We start from the raw sequence: 18,891 nt of genomic DNA on the forward strand, positions 1-18,891 counted from the left end.
GTATTGTTGTTGGCATTTTACTATTTTCTAATTACTTCAAAAGTACACATTAAATTTTCAGGTGCTAAATGGTAATTCGCTGAATTAATATATCTTTTTATTTCTCTTTTCTAAGCATAATTTCTGCTTTTAAACCTTAATTTATCATTTTTCCCTTTAAAAATCACATTTTTCACTTCTGTGAATTTGTTTTTAATTGTTTCATAAAATAGTACTGTTAGCAGTTTCTAAATTTATAAGGGGTCCAATTGGCTTGGCAAAGAATGGCTTTCCTGGTCTCTTTTTTTTCCTTTTTGTATATTTATAATCCTAAATCTATTATATTTGTTGTCATATCTGACATAGTATTAAATTTAAGGGTGTGTTTAGAGTGTAACTACTTTCTAGGTACTTGATACATTTATATTTTAAAATTCATGTCTTGTTTCACACCCGGATTCCAATCATTAAGCATGTATTTTATATATGTATCAGTATTCCAAATATTGAAATCATTTTTAAAGGGACTGTTAACAAATCTAGTCACCCGTAACTAGACCATGACTGACTTTTCCACAGGGGAAGAAGAGGTGAAGGTTTCGACCATGCCACTGTCAGCCTCTTCCCATTCATTACAACAAGGACAGCAGCCTACAAGTCTCCACACTACTGTGGCCTGACAACAGAACTGAAAGGAGAGGATTAGACTCTGGGGTGCTTGCATGGGCAACCGGATTTTTGCATGATTTCTTTCTGATTTTGCATTTAATGTATACACCCAAAAGAGCCAATATAAACGTTCCTCATGCCTACAACTAGTGTGTTACCTCATAGTTGCTGAAGTATGTCTTCATTAGGCCTTTAACACAATTTATTAGTATAATAATTTTGGCATTGTTTCTCATGAGTGATACGATTTTTAACTCAAAAATAAACTTGTAGTACTAATTAAGATTCCAAATGAGATTAGCTAGAATTGTTCTTATTTTGGCTCTATTATTGAAAATATGCAAAGATAATGGTAGTTCCTTGTTTTTTGATTTGTGAAAAAATGGTAATATCCTAATATACTCATGAAAAATTTAAAAATTAAGAAGATAATGTCTATTGCATTCTTTGAATACTTAAGAAAGAATACATATAAAACAAAATTGGTGGTGTCATTTAATGCTCAGAAGGATGTTGTCAGCAATTGTTTTTAGTTGTATAGATTTATGTCCTAAATTATGCATTACATGTTTAGAAACTGTTTTTGTTGTCTCTCATTTGCACATTTGCACTTTCTTTTTGAATGGTTGTTAATTATTTATAGATGGTTAAAATAATCAATATAGACTAAATGCAATATAATCTCTCTTCTAATGCACTGCCTAGTATACCAGGAAGTGCCTCAGAAACAGAATTGCAACTTACAGTTGATTCTTATCAGAAACTTGAATATGGGTAGACATTGTATGTGAGAAGCAACCATAGTAGTGTAACTTTTTTCTTTGAACAAACGGTACTTCTGTGGGATATCTGTTTGGGAATTTCATTGTTTAAACTAATTGAAATGTGATAATAAAACTATATTACAAGTACTTGACCAGAATGGGACTAAGGTGGAAGAGAAGAGATTGGGGATCCTCTAAAATTAGGCCACGTAAATTGTCATAGATCATTTTAGTTAACCACAGAGTAGTGGAGTACTTTATTAGGACATAATGTGAAGTGATATTTTTGGATAATACATAATTTCTTGAAGTAGTTTTACAATTTATAATGAAAGAAAATAAGTTGAATTCAGTTGTAAGCAGTGGACAAAAGCTGATTCAGAAATCATGTTGTAAATGAAGCAGCTGGCAAGAAGGGAAAGCCAGAGCACCTCTTGAAGTTTTCAGAAAACAATTGTGACTTAAAAGATTTGCCTTCATTTGTTAAAAATATTAAAAGAGTAAGGTGAATGCCAAAAAAAGGAAGCATAGATATTTAAAATAATAATAAAACACCTTATGAGGAGACACTTAATATGTTGGAGTTGGAGTTTTGAAGGTTACCTCTCTATACAAAGTCTGGTTACTTTCCATTAGTTTTATAAGTTAAATGGCTTTGTCCTGAGATATAGTGGGGTAAACTAAAATCTATTCTTAGGTATCCTTTGATTTGGTTAACTGAGGTTGTAGAAACAGCTACTTACCTAGCCATTTAATTTATTTTTGTAAAATTCTTCATCAATGACAACCTCTAATTTTTTGAAAGTGATTTTAGGACAGCATTATAAGAAATTTAGAAAATACAAATGAAATATTGTAGATTTATTAGAAGTCTTTCATCATGGGCTAATTATGGCTTCATTTTTGCTGTAAGAGGCAAAGACATCTTTAATGTCTCTTGTGGTGCTAAGGCTCTGGGCTTTGTTAACAGACTTGAGCTCCCTTAAATGAGGCTTAGTAGAGCATAGCTTTCTCCAGCCTTCAAGGCAAGCCTTTCATCTCCTAGATCAGCTCCTCTTTACTTCTCCGTGTTGAGAGGTAGACCTGTTAAACAAGGCTTCTTTCCTGTGGTAACTTTCTCTCTCCTTTCTCATTCCTAGCCAGTGCCAAAAAACTGTCAGGTAGTTTGCCCAGATTCGCTAGAACCCTGAACTGTTTCCCTGCCTCCTCCTCCTCCCCGCCTCCCCACTTCCGCAGACATCATATGTCAGGACAGCGCTTCTAAAGCAATTAGGCTTCAATTTATATATTTTCACATAGAAAGTTAAAGATTATCCTTTAACTATCTTTGTAATTCTGAGGTCTTGGAAGCCAAAGAATAACAAGCCTCACTGTTTTGCTTACTTAGTATTTCATATAATATGATATTTAAATAAAGTGAAGTCTTATAATCACAGTCATGATTAAGTATACTAAAGCACAGAAGAAAGTATACAACACATAGAAGAAAGCATCACCTCACATAGCAAGCAAATTGATGAAACCAAATGATGGTAAAGAATGAGAAATTTTAAAAATCTTCAAATTATTTTTGATAAATTCCTGCATCATTAATTTATCATGCATAGGGGAGATTTTGTATGCTCTTACCTACTTAACCTTTAAAAGGTGACTAATATATTCCTTAGATTGGGAATTATACCTGGAGTCCAGAACTCTTTAGTTGTACTTATGAGTTTGTGTGTATGTACATCTGTCCATTTTTTTCTGGGTAGAAGACCCATAGTTATTAGGTTTGTGAAGGGTTTGGTGACACCTCCAAGAAAAAAAGTTAGGAACTTCTATTTTTTTTTTTTTTAATCCTCACCTAAGGATATTTTTTCATTGATTTTTAGAGAGAATGGAAGAGAGAGGGAAAGACAGAGAGAAATATCAATATCGATGTGAGTGAAACATCGATTGGTTGCCTCCTGCACGAAGCCCAGGCCCGGGAGGAGCCTGCAACCGAGGTATGTGCTGTTGACTGGAATCAAACCCAGGACCCTTTAGTTCGCAGGCCAACGCTCTATCCACTGAGCCAAACCAGCTAGGGCAGGAACTTCTATCTTGAAATGTTTTTAGTGCCACTGTAGGAAAAAGACATCTAGACTGATTTTAGTCATATGATGAATGTCAAATGCCTCTTTATTTTCTTAACGATTCCATTAGAAAATGTTTTCTGATTAATAATTCTTTTCATTCTGCTGTTGCATTTTATTTTTCTAGGTGGTGCTTTTGTATACTCTCCCCTTATTTCAACGACACATTAATTATTTAAGTGCCTATTCTGTGTAGTGACCTGAACTAGATCTTGAGGGATACAAAGTTGTGTAAAGTGCAGACCCTGTTGTCAAGGATAACAATATAGTAACAGTTTTATTGCAAATTATTCTTATGAGGTCAGCTCTTGATATTTTTAGCCACAAGGACAGCCATAACAGTTCAGACTCATTTCATTATCGCTCTGACAGTGGCAACAGAGGGTATTGAATACTGATCCTAAACATATAATTTGCCAGGAGTGAAAAAAATCTTAACAGGAAAGCATATATTTGTATTCTAATTTAAGTATTTCTCAGTCATGTGCGTGTATTGCTCATGTCTTTTACTTTTTATTTGGTATCCTTCAGCTTAAGTAGAGCTCTTATAAATGCATCCTTTTAAAGAAAACAACTTTAAAGCATTGTGTCTGTGCACATTTTTACTGATATGGCTCCTATTTGTACAATATTCCAAGCACCTTCAAACTGCCAGAGCTCTCTTCTGTGACACTGGTTTATAGGGAGCTATTCCTACTTACTCCCACAGAGGCATTGCCTCAAAAAGCCAAGAGAAAGGAATGAATTGCAGGTGCATTGAAATCTTACAAAATGAAGACTACCATGTTATGTGTACATGAAAACTGGGGACATTTTTTCCTATGTTGAGTTTGGATTTTTGTTTATTTGTTTATTTGATTATGAAGTTTCTCCAAATCTGCTTAATTGACTCTAAGAGATAAATACCATATAATTGAAAACAGTATTTTTTAAATATCTTATAGAGAGGTGATAACCCCAGACATGACATGTATGTCTTTTTCTACAAAATATGACCAAAGTCAGTTATCTGGTGTCAAGCTAGTCCTTCTGCTCTTTGTGCTGCCTCTCTCATCTCAGCCTTTTGATCTGAATGAGTCCCTACTGTGTTGTTTCCTTGTGCTGAATATATGGCAGTAATATATGCAGGTATCACACATTAAATGTTTAGTGAACTAATCAGACACTATGCTGATACAAAAATAAAAGTAGGAGTTAGAAGTTATGAGCTTGTTCAAGGACAGGCTTTGTAAGTCTGGGCTCTTATTTTGAAGGATGGCTGAAAATTAGTTGATGAAGGAGGGGAAATACAGTAAAGGGAATAGATTGAACAAAGAATTAGAGATAGCCATTAGCATGGTCTGTAGGGTTTGGGAGGGAAAGACAGTGAGGAGGAGTTGGACTGGTGTGAGGTATACAGGTCATATAGAAAGGTGGGGCAAGAATGAATAAACCTTGAACGCCAGGAAGAGTTTTGTGATTGTGGTCAATAGTAGAGAACAGTAGTTTCTTTGGTAAAGATGTAACTTGATTGTAGCATTTTAAGAAGATTAACTTGGTAATATCTTTGCTTGAAATTAAGACCAGTTAGCAGTTCTAGTATGTCATTGCTGGCTAACATGGCCTGGATTAGAACAGTAATAGGAAGTGAGAAGAAATTATGAGTTAGAAGTCAGAAAGAACCTAAGAAAAAAACTTTTTGGTTTGGTTTGGTTTCCAGTGACCTTTAGAAGTGTAACTTTAATAAAAAGGTTCAGATAAAAACCAGATCTCTAGGATGCATGAAATGTAAAGCTATAGATGCAACAGTCATTGAGTACTTAACACATTTGACAACAAAGGGGAAGAGACAAACAAGATGCTAATTAGATGTGTGGTAGATCTTAGAAGGTGTTGCTTGAAGATAAGTGAGATACCTAAGTATTTAAAGGCAGACTATATAGAACCAATTGAGAGGAAAAGATGGACAATGCTGAAGAGAAGAGAAGCTGATCCTGTAAGGTACAGATTTCTATAGGTACTTTGAGGAAGTAAGCCTCTGAGATGAGGTTAAGTTGTGGGTTTAGCTTTAGAGAGGTGGGATATATCTTCCTTATTAGGTGTAGGAACAATCAGAAAATTTAGGAGAGAGAATAGAATTTAGAGAAAATAGGAATAGTAAAGGGGCTCATATCAGTAATTATTGAATGCATATTGTGTGAGAATGGGGGCAAAAGAGTGAAGTTGGGAGCCTTAAAGAAAGGAGATTAACTTAATCTGTGAGAATAAGCCTAGAAGGGCATTGGAAAGAAATGAAAGAATTGCTGAGTAAAGATAAGGACCAAAATTTAAAAATTTGAGCCTAAATGTGTATGATTTTGTATTTGTTCTGCTTCAGCACAAAGCATCAGGAGAGGACAAAGCAAATATTAAGAGTTTGGCGTGAAGGTGAAGACAATTTTGAAATACCTAATCTTGTTAAGAAGATTTCACTGAGGCAAGAAAGATCCAGTGGTGTCAATATGTTGAAGAGAGTTCAGTGATTTTAGGTTTCATAGCGACAAAGAGCAGGTATAGTCCTGTTAAGAGAATGTCAGATTAGGAGATTGTGGTTAGTGCGATATCCACTCTGCTGAATGATGAATGAGAACAAAGAAAGGATGGCAGATGTATCAACTTTAGGGGTAGAGGTTGGAAAGAAGTCTAGCTTTCATAACCCCCATGATCTCTACCTGCTTTCTCTCCAGTCCTTTCTTAAGAGTAGGAAGTTAGCCTATATGAAAGAATTGTTGAAAGTATGGTATTGCCTGGGGAATCCTGGGTCAGGTTTCCTGTAAGTTGATCATGCAAAGCAAAACTTTGCACAAGGGAATAAATATTCCTTTCTCAAAGTATGGTAGGAGGTTGTGGAAGCAGAGTGAAGGGGAAGGCCAGGGAAGAGCCAGAGATGAGATTGGACAGGTGGAGGTAAGCCCAGTGAGCGAGGGATTGGTAGACAGACATGTTACATATGACGTGAAGCAGCGGTCACCAACTTTTTGGGCCTCACGGACCACCAGTGGTCCGTGGACCACCAGTTGGTGACTGCTGATGTGAAGGATGGAGACCGAGGGAGTAGGTATGGCATATGAGTGTGGTAATTATATATTACAGGTATGAACTAGTTTCTGACAGGCTCACATTCAAACTGGAAAGAAACAGCTTTCTATCTACATAGGGAAAGTGTCTCTTCTTAGTTGGGCTAGGTCAGTGATGGCGAACCTTTTGAGCTCGGCGTGTCAGCATTTTGAAAAACCCTAACTTAACTCTGGTGCCATGTCACATAGAAATTTTTTTGATATTTGCAACCATAGTAAAACAAAGACGTATATTTTTGATATTTATTTTATATATTTAAATGTCATTTAACAAAGAAAAAGCAACCAAAAAAATGAGTTCGCGTGTCACCTCTGACACTCGTGTTATAGGTTCGCCATCATTGGACTAGGTAATTCTGCTTCATTTATATAACAAATTGGCATTAAAAGCAGTAGATTGGTGAAGAGTAGAGAAGAGAGAAATTAAGAAATTTCTTATAACTGACTATGAAAGAAAACACTGTAACAGTTTTCTCCAAAAGAGAATGTGCCCTGTGAATAGGTGCATACCTTCAAGTTGTTAAACTAATCTACTCTTGGTCCTTATATTTTGTATTCTTAGATGTGACCTTTAGGAAAAACTGCTGCAGATGTAGTGGAATAGGGATGGAGATAAAAGAGATACAGAACACATTTTTCCTCCTTACTTGATTAATAGCAAATATGCCTAATTTGGAAGCACCCTTAATTTTCTGACACTAAAATATTTTAAACTCCCTGAACTTATTTCATATATGTCAGCTGAGATGTCAAGTATGACACTTAAAAATGATAATGCTTCAAAGTATAAGTCGTTGTTCAAGAATACTGTGTTTGTGAAACCATGCTGATAGAGCAAGAAGCCACTGCTCCTTGGACCTCCTTACTGCCCTATGATTTGCTGCCAACAGTATTATATTGCTGGGCATGCTAGCCTACGGCTTCTTTAATCAGAAGCTTTTTCTAAAGAATTACTCTTGAGAATTCAGGATTCGTTAAGGAGAATGAAACTGTTCCACAGAGTTTTAGAGTGTCTTCCCTTGAGTTATACAGAAATCTGGTTTGTAATTATTAGGTTCCTAGAAGTGAGGGCAAGCCTCAGCAATCTAAGCTGCTTGACAATATGACTGAAGTACCTAGAAGTTCCATGAAACCACTGGAAATTACTGAACCAACCCATTTTCCTTAGACCAAACTTCCTATGGTAGCTATTGATTTGACTTTCTTCTTGGCCCAATTCACATGTTACAGTTATTCTAAAGGTTCCTGGAAGCTCCAAACTAGCCCTGGAATATACTGAACCTAGAATAGTTTTGTTCCAGCTTCTTTTTGGTACTGAGACCCACTGTTATGCTCTGCTACAAAGGATACCCCCAAAGTACCCCTCTCGCTATAATTTCTAAAGCCTTTACAGCACCCAGTACTTTAAAAAAAATGAAGTGAAAGTCACATACTATACAATTAATTACTTTAAAGTATACAATTCAGTGGCCCAGCACTGTTCTTTAGCTCTCAGTGTTAAAATAGAATAAATAACCCACTCCAAATCCTGAGAATTTTGGCCTATTCCTTGTTGTGGCTTTGTGGTGGTAGCTGCATCTAAACTCGGTGTCTCATCTGGTAGGCTGAAAGGCAGATAGTACACCTTAATGTATCTCACACTTCTTCACTGGAGTACTTAAACTGGATCAAGCAACTTTTATACCCCACTCTCCTAAAAAGGAGGTGTGTGGGGCGGGGAGGCTAAAGAGCTGTAGACAAGAGACCTCAAGATACTTCCTTGGGTAAAATGTTTGAAACAACCATTTGAATAATTTTGAAATGACAATAATGGTATTTCTGTCTTCATGACATTTGATTAGTGTTATGTAAAAGAAAAGGTTTGCTTAGCAAAGTTAAAGTGTAAGCCTAGTGTTGTATGAGTATGTGTGTGTTGGGTTATATATAGTAATTTTCAATTAAATCCTCCAGTTGGTGGATGGAGCAGAGGAAAAAGTGTCAGGCCATCTCTGTGGCTTTTCATGTTTTTATTCCTGCTGTATTCTGATTAAATTATATGTTCCAGATAATGCTATATTTATATTCTGTCTTTCTCTAAGTAATTTTTGAAAGAAATAAAGACCCTATTTAAATGCAATAAGGTTATAATACTGGTGTCACCTTATCCCTGGTCATGTTTTTTCTGAACAAATATTTTCATAGCTTTTTCTCATCAAATTTCACTCTCACTACTAAGAATAGGCATGTCACACTCTTTGGGAAACCCAAAGGAAAGGTTAATAAGAAAAAAAGATTTTTGTTAGAATCATGAAATTTCATAGTATACAATTCAGTGGCCCAGCACTGTTCTTTAGCTCTCAGTGTTAAAATAGAATAAATAACCCACTCCAAATCCTGAGAATTTTGGCCTGTTCCTTGTTGTGCAACATAATTTTCAATAATCCTCCTTTGAAAGACCAAGTAATTATAATAAACAAGGCTCAGAAGGATTGTGACTTGCCCATAATCACATTATAATAACAATGTAAAGTTCTTTTAGCCTTAACCATCTGAATTTGCTTTCATATGTGTAACTCAAGGAGAAAAAATACTTCCAACAGAACATATCCTTTCTCTAAACTTTGTTGTGTCTTACAGTTGGATTATTATAGTAGTTCTTGCAGGTCAAGGGCTTTCAACTGTGAATAACAGTGCAAATAGTGAATTGTAGGCTTTCAAAGTGTCCCATCTGTTGGCAACTATTATCACAGATCCTGTAAGTTGTCAAAACAGCCTTGTGTGAAATGAGGCCCAGTGATTTTGGAGTGACTTTAGTGGGTGGCAAATGTAAACTTGCAGTACTCTTAATGTAGACTTAAAATAATTAGCAATGTCAGAGCTAAAAGAGAAAAATGGATGGAATTAAATTTACCCAGTATTTTTCTACAGTGCCAAAGAGTGTTTAAAGACTAAAATGCATGACCTAATAAAAAAGCTTGTATTAATGGCACCAAGACGTACTGTACCCACACTAAAGGTGTGATCTCAGATTCATATTTGAAGAGCTTCTATATGCTACACCATGTAGAATGATAGCATAACTGCTGATTTTTTTTAAATCAAGAAAGTCATTTTCAGCATAATGAAACAAAAGGAAAGCTCCACAAGGATTTTAATGATAATATCATCACCATGTCCAAGAAGAAATGCAAGAAAGCCGACTGCCATCAACTTATATAGCCTAGTGCTGTTACCTAATATGGCGAGATCTTATCCCAAGGACTGGACTAGTATTTACGCTCTGCCAACAGTCTTGCATACTGAAGTCATGTGTCGACGAGCAGAACTTAGTGACCTGGAACATTACTGGGATGTTTTTAAACATTGTCATTTTACATGTTGACATTTGCAAGAAGACTGACACCCTGAAGCTGTTTCTTTTCTTTATTACATCTACAGATTGAGTATCCAGCTAAAGGTAAAGGAGGTCCTGGGTTATGACTTCAACTAAGTAGGAAAGTTTCTTATTGGCTTTAAGCTAAGTGTTGGGCTACATATTTTATTCCACTTATGTTTTTATTATATGATAATGGATTACTGTTATATGCCCTATCCCCTCACTCCCATTTAGGGTAAGATTTGATACCAGTTATGTTTCTTTTTACTCCTAAACTGTTGACATTCACTATTGACTAATGGTAGTCTTCCCTAAACATATCTTGCTTGAATTTTAGTGTAGTCAATGTTGCTAGATGTAAACTCCCAAGACCTCACCTGTATTTTAAATGGTAAGTGACTAGAATGAAGCCTGTTATCAAAATAAGCAAAGATCTTATACAATCTCTAAATAAATACACACAGCTATGCATCCTTTGTTTTATAACATGCTTTCAGGTTTTGATTCTTGACCATCCTGAGTCCATTCTGTGTGCTCACCTCTCTATCCAGTTATATTTTTCCCCTTTGAACAAAGAAGAAATGGTTTCTTTCTCCATGTAACTTACCACAATTAGGAAGAGTGGTCTTGACTAGATCTTTTTCATAGATTTTTTTTAATCCTCACCCAAGGATATGTTTATTGAATTTTTAGAGAGAGAGGAAGGGAGAGAGAGAGAGAGAAACATTGATTAGTTGCCTCATGTATGCTCTCCAACCAGAGATCAAACCCCACAACCCTTTGTGTCCTGACTAGGAATCAGACCCACAACCCTTTTGGTGTATGGGCTATCACTCCAACTTAGCCACCCAGCTGGGCTCAACTAGACCTTAAGGTACACCACCTGTATGATTCCCTGACAGGCCCAAATTTCCCTTTTCAAAGGAGAAAACTCTGTCCCTATCAGGTGGCTTAGTCTCTATGATCAGTTATCTTCCCACTAACCAGTCTACTACCTTTTAACTATTTCCAGACTGGCTTTTATTTTATATGATCTTATTATTTTCTCTCCCTTTTTAAAAAAAATCAAAACAACAACAGAAAGCATAGGCTGGGTTTTAGAGTAGATTGAGTAAGAACCATGTACTGTTAAATGTCAAATTGATAGATTTTTGATACTGTAAAACTATCATTCACTTTCCTCACCTAAGTTATTCTAGCTCTTTGAAAAATCACTTAATGCTTCTAGCAATATGACTAAAATTCCATGTTTTACAAATATGTGTAATTTTTCTAATGTAATTTTTTTTCACAAAAATGTTCTAGTTCAGTACTAAGCTCTGGCATATAGTGCACTAAGAATTGTAGTTCCTAATTTTTTTAAAAAATATATTTTATTGATTTTTTACAGAGAGGAAGGGAGAGGGATAGAGAGTTAGAAACATCGATGAGAGAGAAGCATCGATCAGCTGCCTCCTGCACACCCCCTACTAGGGATGTGCCTGCAATCAAGGTACATGCCCTTGACCGGAATCGAACCTGGGACCCTTCAGTCTGCAGGCCGATGCTCTCTCCAGTGAGCCAAACCGGCCAGGGCTGTAGTTCCTAATTTACATTTGAGAATGTATTAATCTGACCTTCCGTCTTTTCCTCCTGCACAGTAAGATTCAACACTGATAATTGATTCTGTTAAAAATCTTTTTCAAATTCAACTGTAATAAATCACAGCTAAGAATGAACACTTAAATAAATGTAAATGATTTTTAAACTGAGGCTCCTGGTAGACTGGTGGTGAACATATAAGTCTTTGAGTTCATCAGAGTCTTGAAAGGACGAATTCTTATTAATACAAATTCTTTTAAAATCAATACATCATTTGAAAATTGGAAGCAAAAAGTTTTTATTTTGCCTAGTATGTGAATAAATTGTAAGGAGGAGAAAAAATAAAATAGTCTTTTTAAAAAAATTATACATAGATAAAATAGTTAAATGTCAAATCATAAATGCTTGTTTTGAAAGTTAAATCTACACAAAACAGTCTCAAAACTAACAACTATCTCTTGGTTTGGGTAAATAGTACAGTGAAAAAGAACTCTTAAAGATACATGGTTGGTCTGCTAAGTTGGAAATGTCCCTCACCATGACTATACCCATATCTGTTTCATTTGGTTTAGTATAAAATAATGAGGAAGTTACTTCATTTCCTGAAATAATTTTTTTTCTGAAATTAAGAAATAAAGCAAATTAATTGTTTTAATGCCCAAAAGATACTTTATAAAAACGAAGCTCATAGCTGGATTATGAAGAATTTGTCAATTAAAATCATGTTTTAGAGCATGGATAATTTTAGTTTTCTTTCGGGGGGATTTTGTGACTTTGATAGGAGCTATCTTTCAGAAAAAGATAAGACTGACTGATCTTCACTGTTGAAATAAAAGTGAGCTGTGTGGTCAAATGGAATAAAAAACTGGGTTTGGTGTTTCTAATAACTGAGAAAATTTGGGAAATTGTGAACATCAGAAATCTTGGGAATTTCACTAGACACATAACCACAGAGGATTTGCTGTATAGGAAGAAAAATTCTTTAGTCTGAATGCAAGCCTAAAGAGGAACTCACCCCCATAAAAATATTTTATTGGCGCTAAATAATCAAAAGCTATCACTGACTTGTTCAAAATGGCCAACTTTCAGTGATCCACTAAAGAAATATGAAAACAAAGAACAGCATGATACTGCTGTATAATATAATGGCATCAGGCTCCAGAGAATATGATGGAGTAGACATTCAATAAATGTCCATGGAATGAACACTAATGGTTGAGAGAGTGATGTTAGTGTATGATTGTTTCTGGAGGCCTCGATCTGCTTTGTATTACATCTGGACTTTTGGAAACAATCAGATTCATTTGGACATGAGTTATAACTTGTACTGTGGCATTCAGTGTGAGGATTCCCCTCACTACTCCATGATCATTTTATTCTGTCTTCATTAACTTTGAACTCTGGAAACCTCAAGAAAACTCTTGATCTTTCCTTATTTCCCCAAAACCAGCCCAACACTCACCCTGCACAAACTTTAAAAAAAAAAATTTACTAACAGTTTTCTTAACCTCAGTTTCTCATTTATGATATTCACAAACTCTCGGTATATTCACAAACTCTCTCTCTATATATGTGTGTGTGTGTATGTTTATATGGAAAAAGTAATATAAGAATAAACGCTTTCACATACAACTGCAAAACTACTTTTCCCATACTCCGTGTATCTGTATACACATGTGTACAGATAGATAAATATATATACATCTTCCCCTTAGACATATACCCACAATTCAGAAAGTCTCTATAAAATACCTTTTCTTTCAGAACTCTTTATGGGTAGTAATGAGCTGTTTTGGGAGCTTAATACTTTTCTAAGTAGGGCTAGTCTTTTTTTTTTCCTTAATTACAATTTATATTCTATATTATTTTGTATCACTTTCAGGTGTATAGCATAATGATTAGATAAGCATACATTACAAAGTATTTCTCCCGATATTCCAGTACCCATCTGGCACCATACAAAGTTATTACAATATTATTATTATTAATATATGTTTATTGATTTCAGAGAGGAAGGGAGGGGGAGAGAGAAACATCAATGATTAGAGAGAATCATTGATCCGCTGCCTCCTGCACGCCCCCTACTGGGGATTGAGCCCACAGCCTGGGCATGCACCCTTGATCAGAATCGAACCTAGGCCCCTTCAGTCCGAAGACCAACCCTCTGTCCATTGAGCCAAACCGGCTAAGGCACAATATTATTGATTATATTCCCTATGTTGTACTTTACATCCCCGGGACTATTTTGTAAGTACCAATCTATACTTCTTAATAACAGGCAGTTCTTTAGGGTAACTTGTAATTGTTAAATAATTTTTTTTCTCTTGATTAAAACAATCTTTTTTTCCATTTATACTTCTGATTAAATATGTGAAAGCAGTTCCAACTTGTAACTTCTAGATGTAGATGAAACATTCTTAGTTCTTTCAACCATTAGACACTTAACATGTTTCTAGTTCTCTCTGAAGTTCATTTCTCTACACACGTTTTCACTTGATAATGAATACTTTTCATAAAATATGAAGCTCACATTTCAGTAATCCAAATGAGATCAGATAATAAGTAGATCTACTTTTTAAGTAAAATCATTATTACTAACTTATATATTCCTTTCAATTTACAGAGTTCTTCTATAAAAATATTTTGTGGGGTAGGTATTATCCCCATTTTGTAAGTGAGAAATGGAGGCCCCTGGTGTTTATCATTTGTGATTTGCCCAATGTCTAACAAATTGCTAATTTAGACATTGTACATCTATTTATATGGTCTTAACATTACCTTTTTAAAAGTTCCATTACCCAGTTGTATTAAATATTATAAGCCTATTAAAGTCTTACAGGCTAGACCTTTTTTCATACACATGACTAGTTGGATTCTTCCATCCTGTGCTTTCCTAATGCATTTTTAAAAATCTGAATGTATATCTTAATTTTTATGTGTTTGGGTTTGGTGTTGTTAAGGGTGTATCCTGTTTGTATATCCTCATCTTACAAATTTGTCTTGTGAAAGAACTATGTGATTATAAATGATACTAATGATAATTAAAAGCATGGAGTCAAAAGATATGCCAAGCAGTAGTTCAGAAACTTTTAGGCTGATATTGTGTGCAAAACCATTTAAACACTGTTATCCATGCTACACTTTACCATCTTATCCCAAAGGTTACCATCACAAAACTTACCAAAAACTGTTGAATTCAAGATATATTTGTGACATCCTAGGAAATCTACCCAAAGAATAAATTACTTTGATAAGATTGGTTCTTCATGGAATTGCATTTGGGCTCTCATTGATCACTCTGTTCTTTGCTTTATGGAATTTACGTGTCAGTGGGATGGGAATGGAGCTTGCTGCAAAGCCTTTGGGTTTGGGCATGCAACAGAAGAGGAGAGGAAATGGACCCTGGGATATAGAAGGAGGACATTTCCAATGGGAAACTATTGTCAATAGAACCTGTCTCCGTGACTACTTATTCCACTTCAAAATTAAAGTTTAACTTCCTCTGTATTTCCGTTAGAAGGGAACTGAGATTCTAGCCAGAATGCTACATATTTCCCATGGAAAATGCCTCCAAATACAAGCCATAGAGCAGTGCTTGCTTAAACCTATTATTTCATTATTAATTTCTAAAGAAATCATCCAGCTCCTAATCTGCTTCAGAATTCCCCAAGAACTAATTACAAGCATGCAGCTTCTGGAGTCTGCCATTCCCTCCTTTTCTGGCACTTCTCAACAATGGTTTTGTGGTCACATCTGAGGATTAATTAATACCTTGGGGTAGAATTCACTTTGCACCTAGAGAGTTTAAACTCATTTCAATTGAGGTTTGTTTTTTTTTTTAGTATTTTGCATCTCTACTGACAGTTCTCTTCTGTACATTGCTTAATCAGTCCTTTCTGGTTTGAGGATTGTGTGCTCTTTTATAAAGAAGATGGAGGGAAGCAAAATGAAGATGGAACCAAATAGCTGGGTCTTCTCTTGGGGCTTAACATTGTGATATCAGGCTGAGTGTCGACTTTCTCTAATTTTCTGCTACTCAAATTTAGCTTTTTCTTGCCTTTAGCATTTTCCACAAGCTTCAGTCATTATGGATTCTGATTTTAATCCTCAAGGATTATGATACTCTTATACAGGTAGGTTATATACCTCCATCCATCTTTTCTAAGCTTTTCAAATCTAATCCCATGAGATTCTCCCTGTTCAAAAACTGCTTGCTTTATGTTTCTCCCCAGCTAGTTTTCTTTACTAGAATTAATTATTGCATAGTCAGACTGTCATATTTTAGCACTTTCTGTGCTCTGAAGCACTGCTCTCTATAACTGTGGGGCCACCCTGGCCCATTTCTTTTTCTTTTTTCTTTTTTTTTTTTTTTTTTTTTTTTTTTACCATTTTTGGAAAGCTGTTGTCTTAAAAAAAAAAATCTAGAAGCAAATGTTTAGGGCTATTTATTTAGGAAACATAAATACCTTTTTAGGTTCTGCTCAGGAACTGTTCACTATATACAAAGAGAATTAAATCAAAGAGAATTAAACCAAGGTCCCTTTCCTGGAGGAGCTCACAGTCTACTCTAGCCGAAAAAACTATGTTGCCCTGGCTGGGTGGCTCGATTGATTGGAGCATCGTCCCATGCACCAAAAGGTTGTGGTTTCGATCCCGGTCTGGGCACTTTGGGAAGCAACCGAGTGATGTTTCTTTCTCCCTCCCTCTCTCCCCCCAACCCCCCTCCCCTCTTCCCTAACTTGTTAACAGGTGATTGCAATTCACTGTGGCAATTTCAAAAGTAGCCAGCATGCCTGCCATCCAAGAACTCAAGTCTAGTTATTCAGTCTTTGCTTCTGTAAATCCTAAAATTATCTCATATACTTTTAGGGCTTCTGTTTACAATAGGCAACCAGTTCTTCATTGGTCACAAGCCCAGAATAAAAGTTTCCCTCCTTGTTTTCACTTTGGGAAAATGAGGTGATTAGGAAGTCAATTTTACCAGGTTTTATTCTAGCACATTTAGATCTCAGAGATGTCGGGTGGTTGGCACCCTTTGTGTGTCTGCAGTTTTGTAATTTGATTTGGTGAAGTCATATCCTGGCGACCTGTGTATCCGCTCCTGGACAGTGAGCTCCCGGTCATCCTGGATGTGCTCACCAGGCTGTGCTTATAGGCAGTGCTCAGTTTTGTGCTCACTCAAATGCACTCCATGCTTCCACCTTCAGATTGTATACGTTCCCATCCTTGAGCTCTGTTGCTTGTATATTCTGTCCGGCTCAGGTTCCATCTTAGCCACATTATAATGCTTCTAAGAATGTATTTATCTTTTCATTGAATTTTAAATTTACTCTCGGCCAGCGTGGTTCAGTGGCTGAGTGTCGACCTATGAACCAGGAGGTCGTGGTTCAATTCCCAGTCAGGGCACATGCCCGGGTTGCAGGCTTAATCCCCAGTGTGGGGCGTGCAGGAGGCAGCCCATCGATGGTTCCCTCTCATCATTGATGTTTCTATCTCTCTGTTCCTCTCACTTCCTCTCTGAAATCAATCAAAAATATTTTTTAAAATTTTTTTATATTTCCCTTTCCCTCATTCTTTATATAGCTTTATATAGGGATATTTTTCATAAGTCTCCCCTCTCCCTTTAAAAAAAAAAAAAAAAGATTCTGCTTCCTTAGATCCTTCATAAGCAAACATCTAGATGTTTTCCTGGTTCCCAGTAGTTGATCTGATTCTCCGCCCCAAACAGAACTCTGGATCCCTGTAGGAACATTCTAGAAAAGTACACAATGTGCAAAACACATCTACTTATATTTTGAAATGTTCCTATTATATTTTGTGATTAGCATCTTCTGCTGCCCTCTGTTCTGTGTGGAATCACCTTTCCCTCATCCATTTCAGCTTCCCTTCCTCTGAGCTTCTGCAGTCACCATTTATCCTGCATGTAAGGTGGCAGAATTGTTCACCTTTTCTTTATGCCCCTTCATACCAGAATAGCATTTATCATCACGTAGTGTAGTTAGTTAAACATGTCTGTCCTCCCCTCCTCTGGGAGTCCTGCCAGCACAAGGACTGGTTGGTAATGTGCTTGGTGGTGAGAACTTCCAACTTGTAACTTCTAGATGTAGATGAATATTAATATATATGTTTATTGTAACTTCAGAGAGGAAGGGAGTGGGAGAGAGAAGAAAAGCTTTGGAGTCAGACTGGGTTTAGTTACTGACTTTGACACTTTTAAACTGTATAACTTAGGGCAAATTCTTTAAACTACCAGAGCCACTTGGTCTCCTCATTTGTAAAATGAAGCTGATACTTGGCTTATGGGATTGTGGGTACTAAAATAATCCAGTTCATTAAGTGCATGGTGAGTCAATGAACAGTGTCTAGAGTAGGAAAATGATAGAATGTAGTTTGTAGATTTACTTACTATCCTGTATACATAATATTAGAATATATTTTTTAGCCCAGCTGGTGTGGCTCAGTGGTTGAGCATCGACCTATGACCCAGGAGGTCACAATTTGATTCCTGGTCAAGGCACATGCCCGATTGCAGGCTCGATCCCCAGTGTGGGGTGTGCTAGAGGCAGCTGATAAATGATTCTGTCATCAGTGATGTTTCTGTGTCTCTTTCCCTCTCCCTTCCTGTCTGAAATCAATAAAAAATATGTATATATTTAAAGGGTACCTTTTTAAAAAAAACAAACAAAAAACATTTAAATAATCTTGGTGTGTTAGATTTTTAATTGCTTGTGTTTTGACATCTCAAGCATATTGGAAAACATACTTATTAGTTATTTTCCTTCGGTTTACATGCAGAGAAGCTTTTTGGTTCCTAAAATTTAACTGATTGCTGCTTTCAAAAAGATTTGCATCTCTTTGGAGACACCCCCATTTGATTTGTAGCATTATAGAGATGTGAGTTAAACAGGCTTTTTGGGCAAAGTGATTTTCCAGCTCCTCAAGTTGGACGTTTGCTTCAGCAGATTTAGCAGATGTCTTGAAGCATGTCAATTTCTGAGATGCTGAGTGGCATGCTGAAGAATGTACAGAATGTCTCCTCGCAGAGCTTTCAGTTGCGAGGGAGAAGAGATGAGTTCCATGTCCGCATAAACCATACTATAGCTGTCAAAGCACAGTTAGCTGCCAAATGAGTGTGGTTCAGGATCTGAGTGGAAGAGAAAAGACTTAGACTTTTGGAAGGTTGAGTAAAAATTCGTTGAAGAGATTGGGAAAGCATTTTAGACAAGGAAAAAGGCAGAAAGTAGAGACAGTAAAGTACAGATCATATGTAGCTGATCCGTACAGTCTCTTTTTTCTTGTTTATATCTTTTCTGCTTCCTTCTAGTGAGAAT

At 36.1% G+C, this 18,891-nt stretch overlaps 1 protein-coding gene across 9 annotated transcripts in view; it reads left to right on the top strand.

Moving 5' to 3' along the window:
- The window catches only part of CNOT4 (CCR4-NOT transcription complex subunit 4), a 156,749-nt gene that overhangs the window by 129,786 nt on the left and 8,072 nt on the right, over positions 1-18,891 (top strand). For 2 of the 9 annotated variants that reach the window (XM_036328592.1, XM_036328593.1), the window contains exon 11: positions 559-1,230. The exons of the other annotated variants lie outside the window; for them this stretch is intronic. In XM_036328592.1, the coding sequence (XP_036184485.1) occupies positions 559-659 (101 nt within the window). In that variant the 3' untranslated portion in view covers positions 660-1,230. Of the gene's footprint in view, positions 1-558; positions 1,231-18,891 lie in introns of those variants that run through there. 9 annotated transcript variants of the gene reach the window in all.

This window comes from Myotis myotis, unplaced genomic scaffold, assembly GCF_014108235.1.
Source record: "Myotis myotis isolate mMyoMyo1 unplaced genomic scaffold, mMyoMyo1.p scaffold_m19_p_11, whole genome shotgun sequence".
Taxonomy (NCBI): Eukaryota; Metazoa; Chordata; class Mammalia; order Chiroptera; family Vespertilionidae; genus Myotis; species Myotis myotis.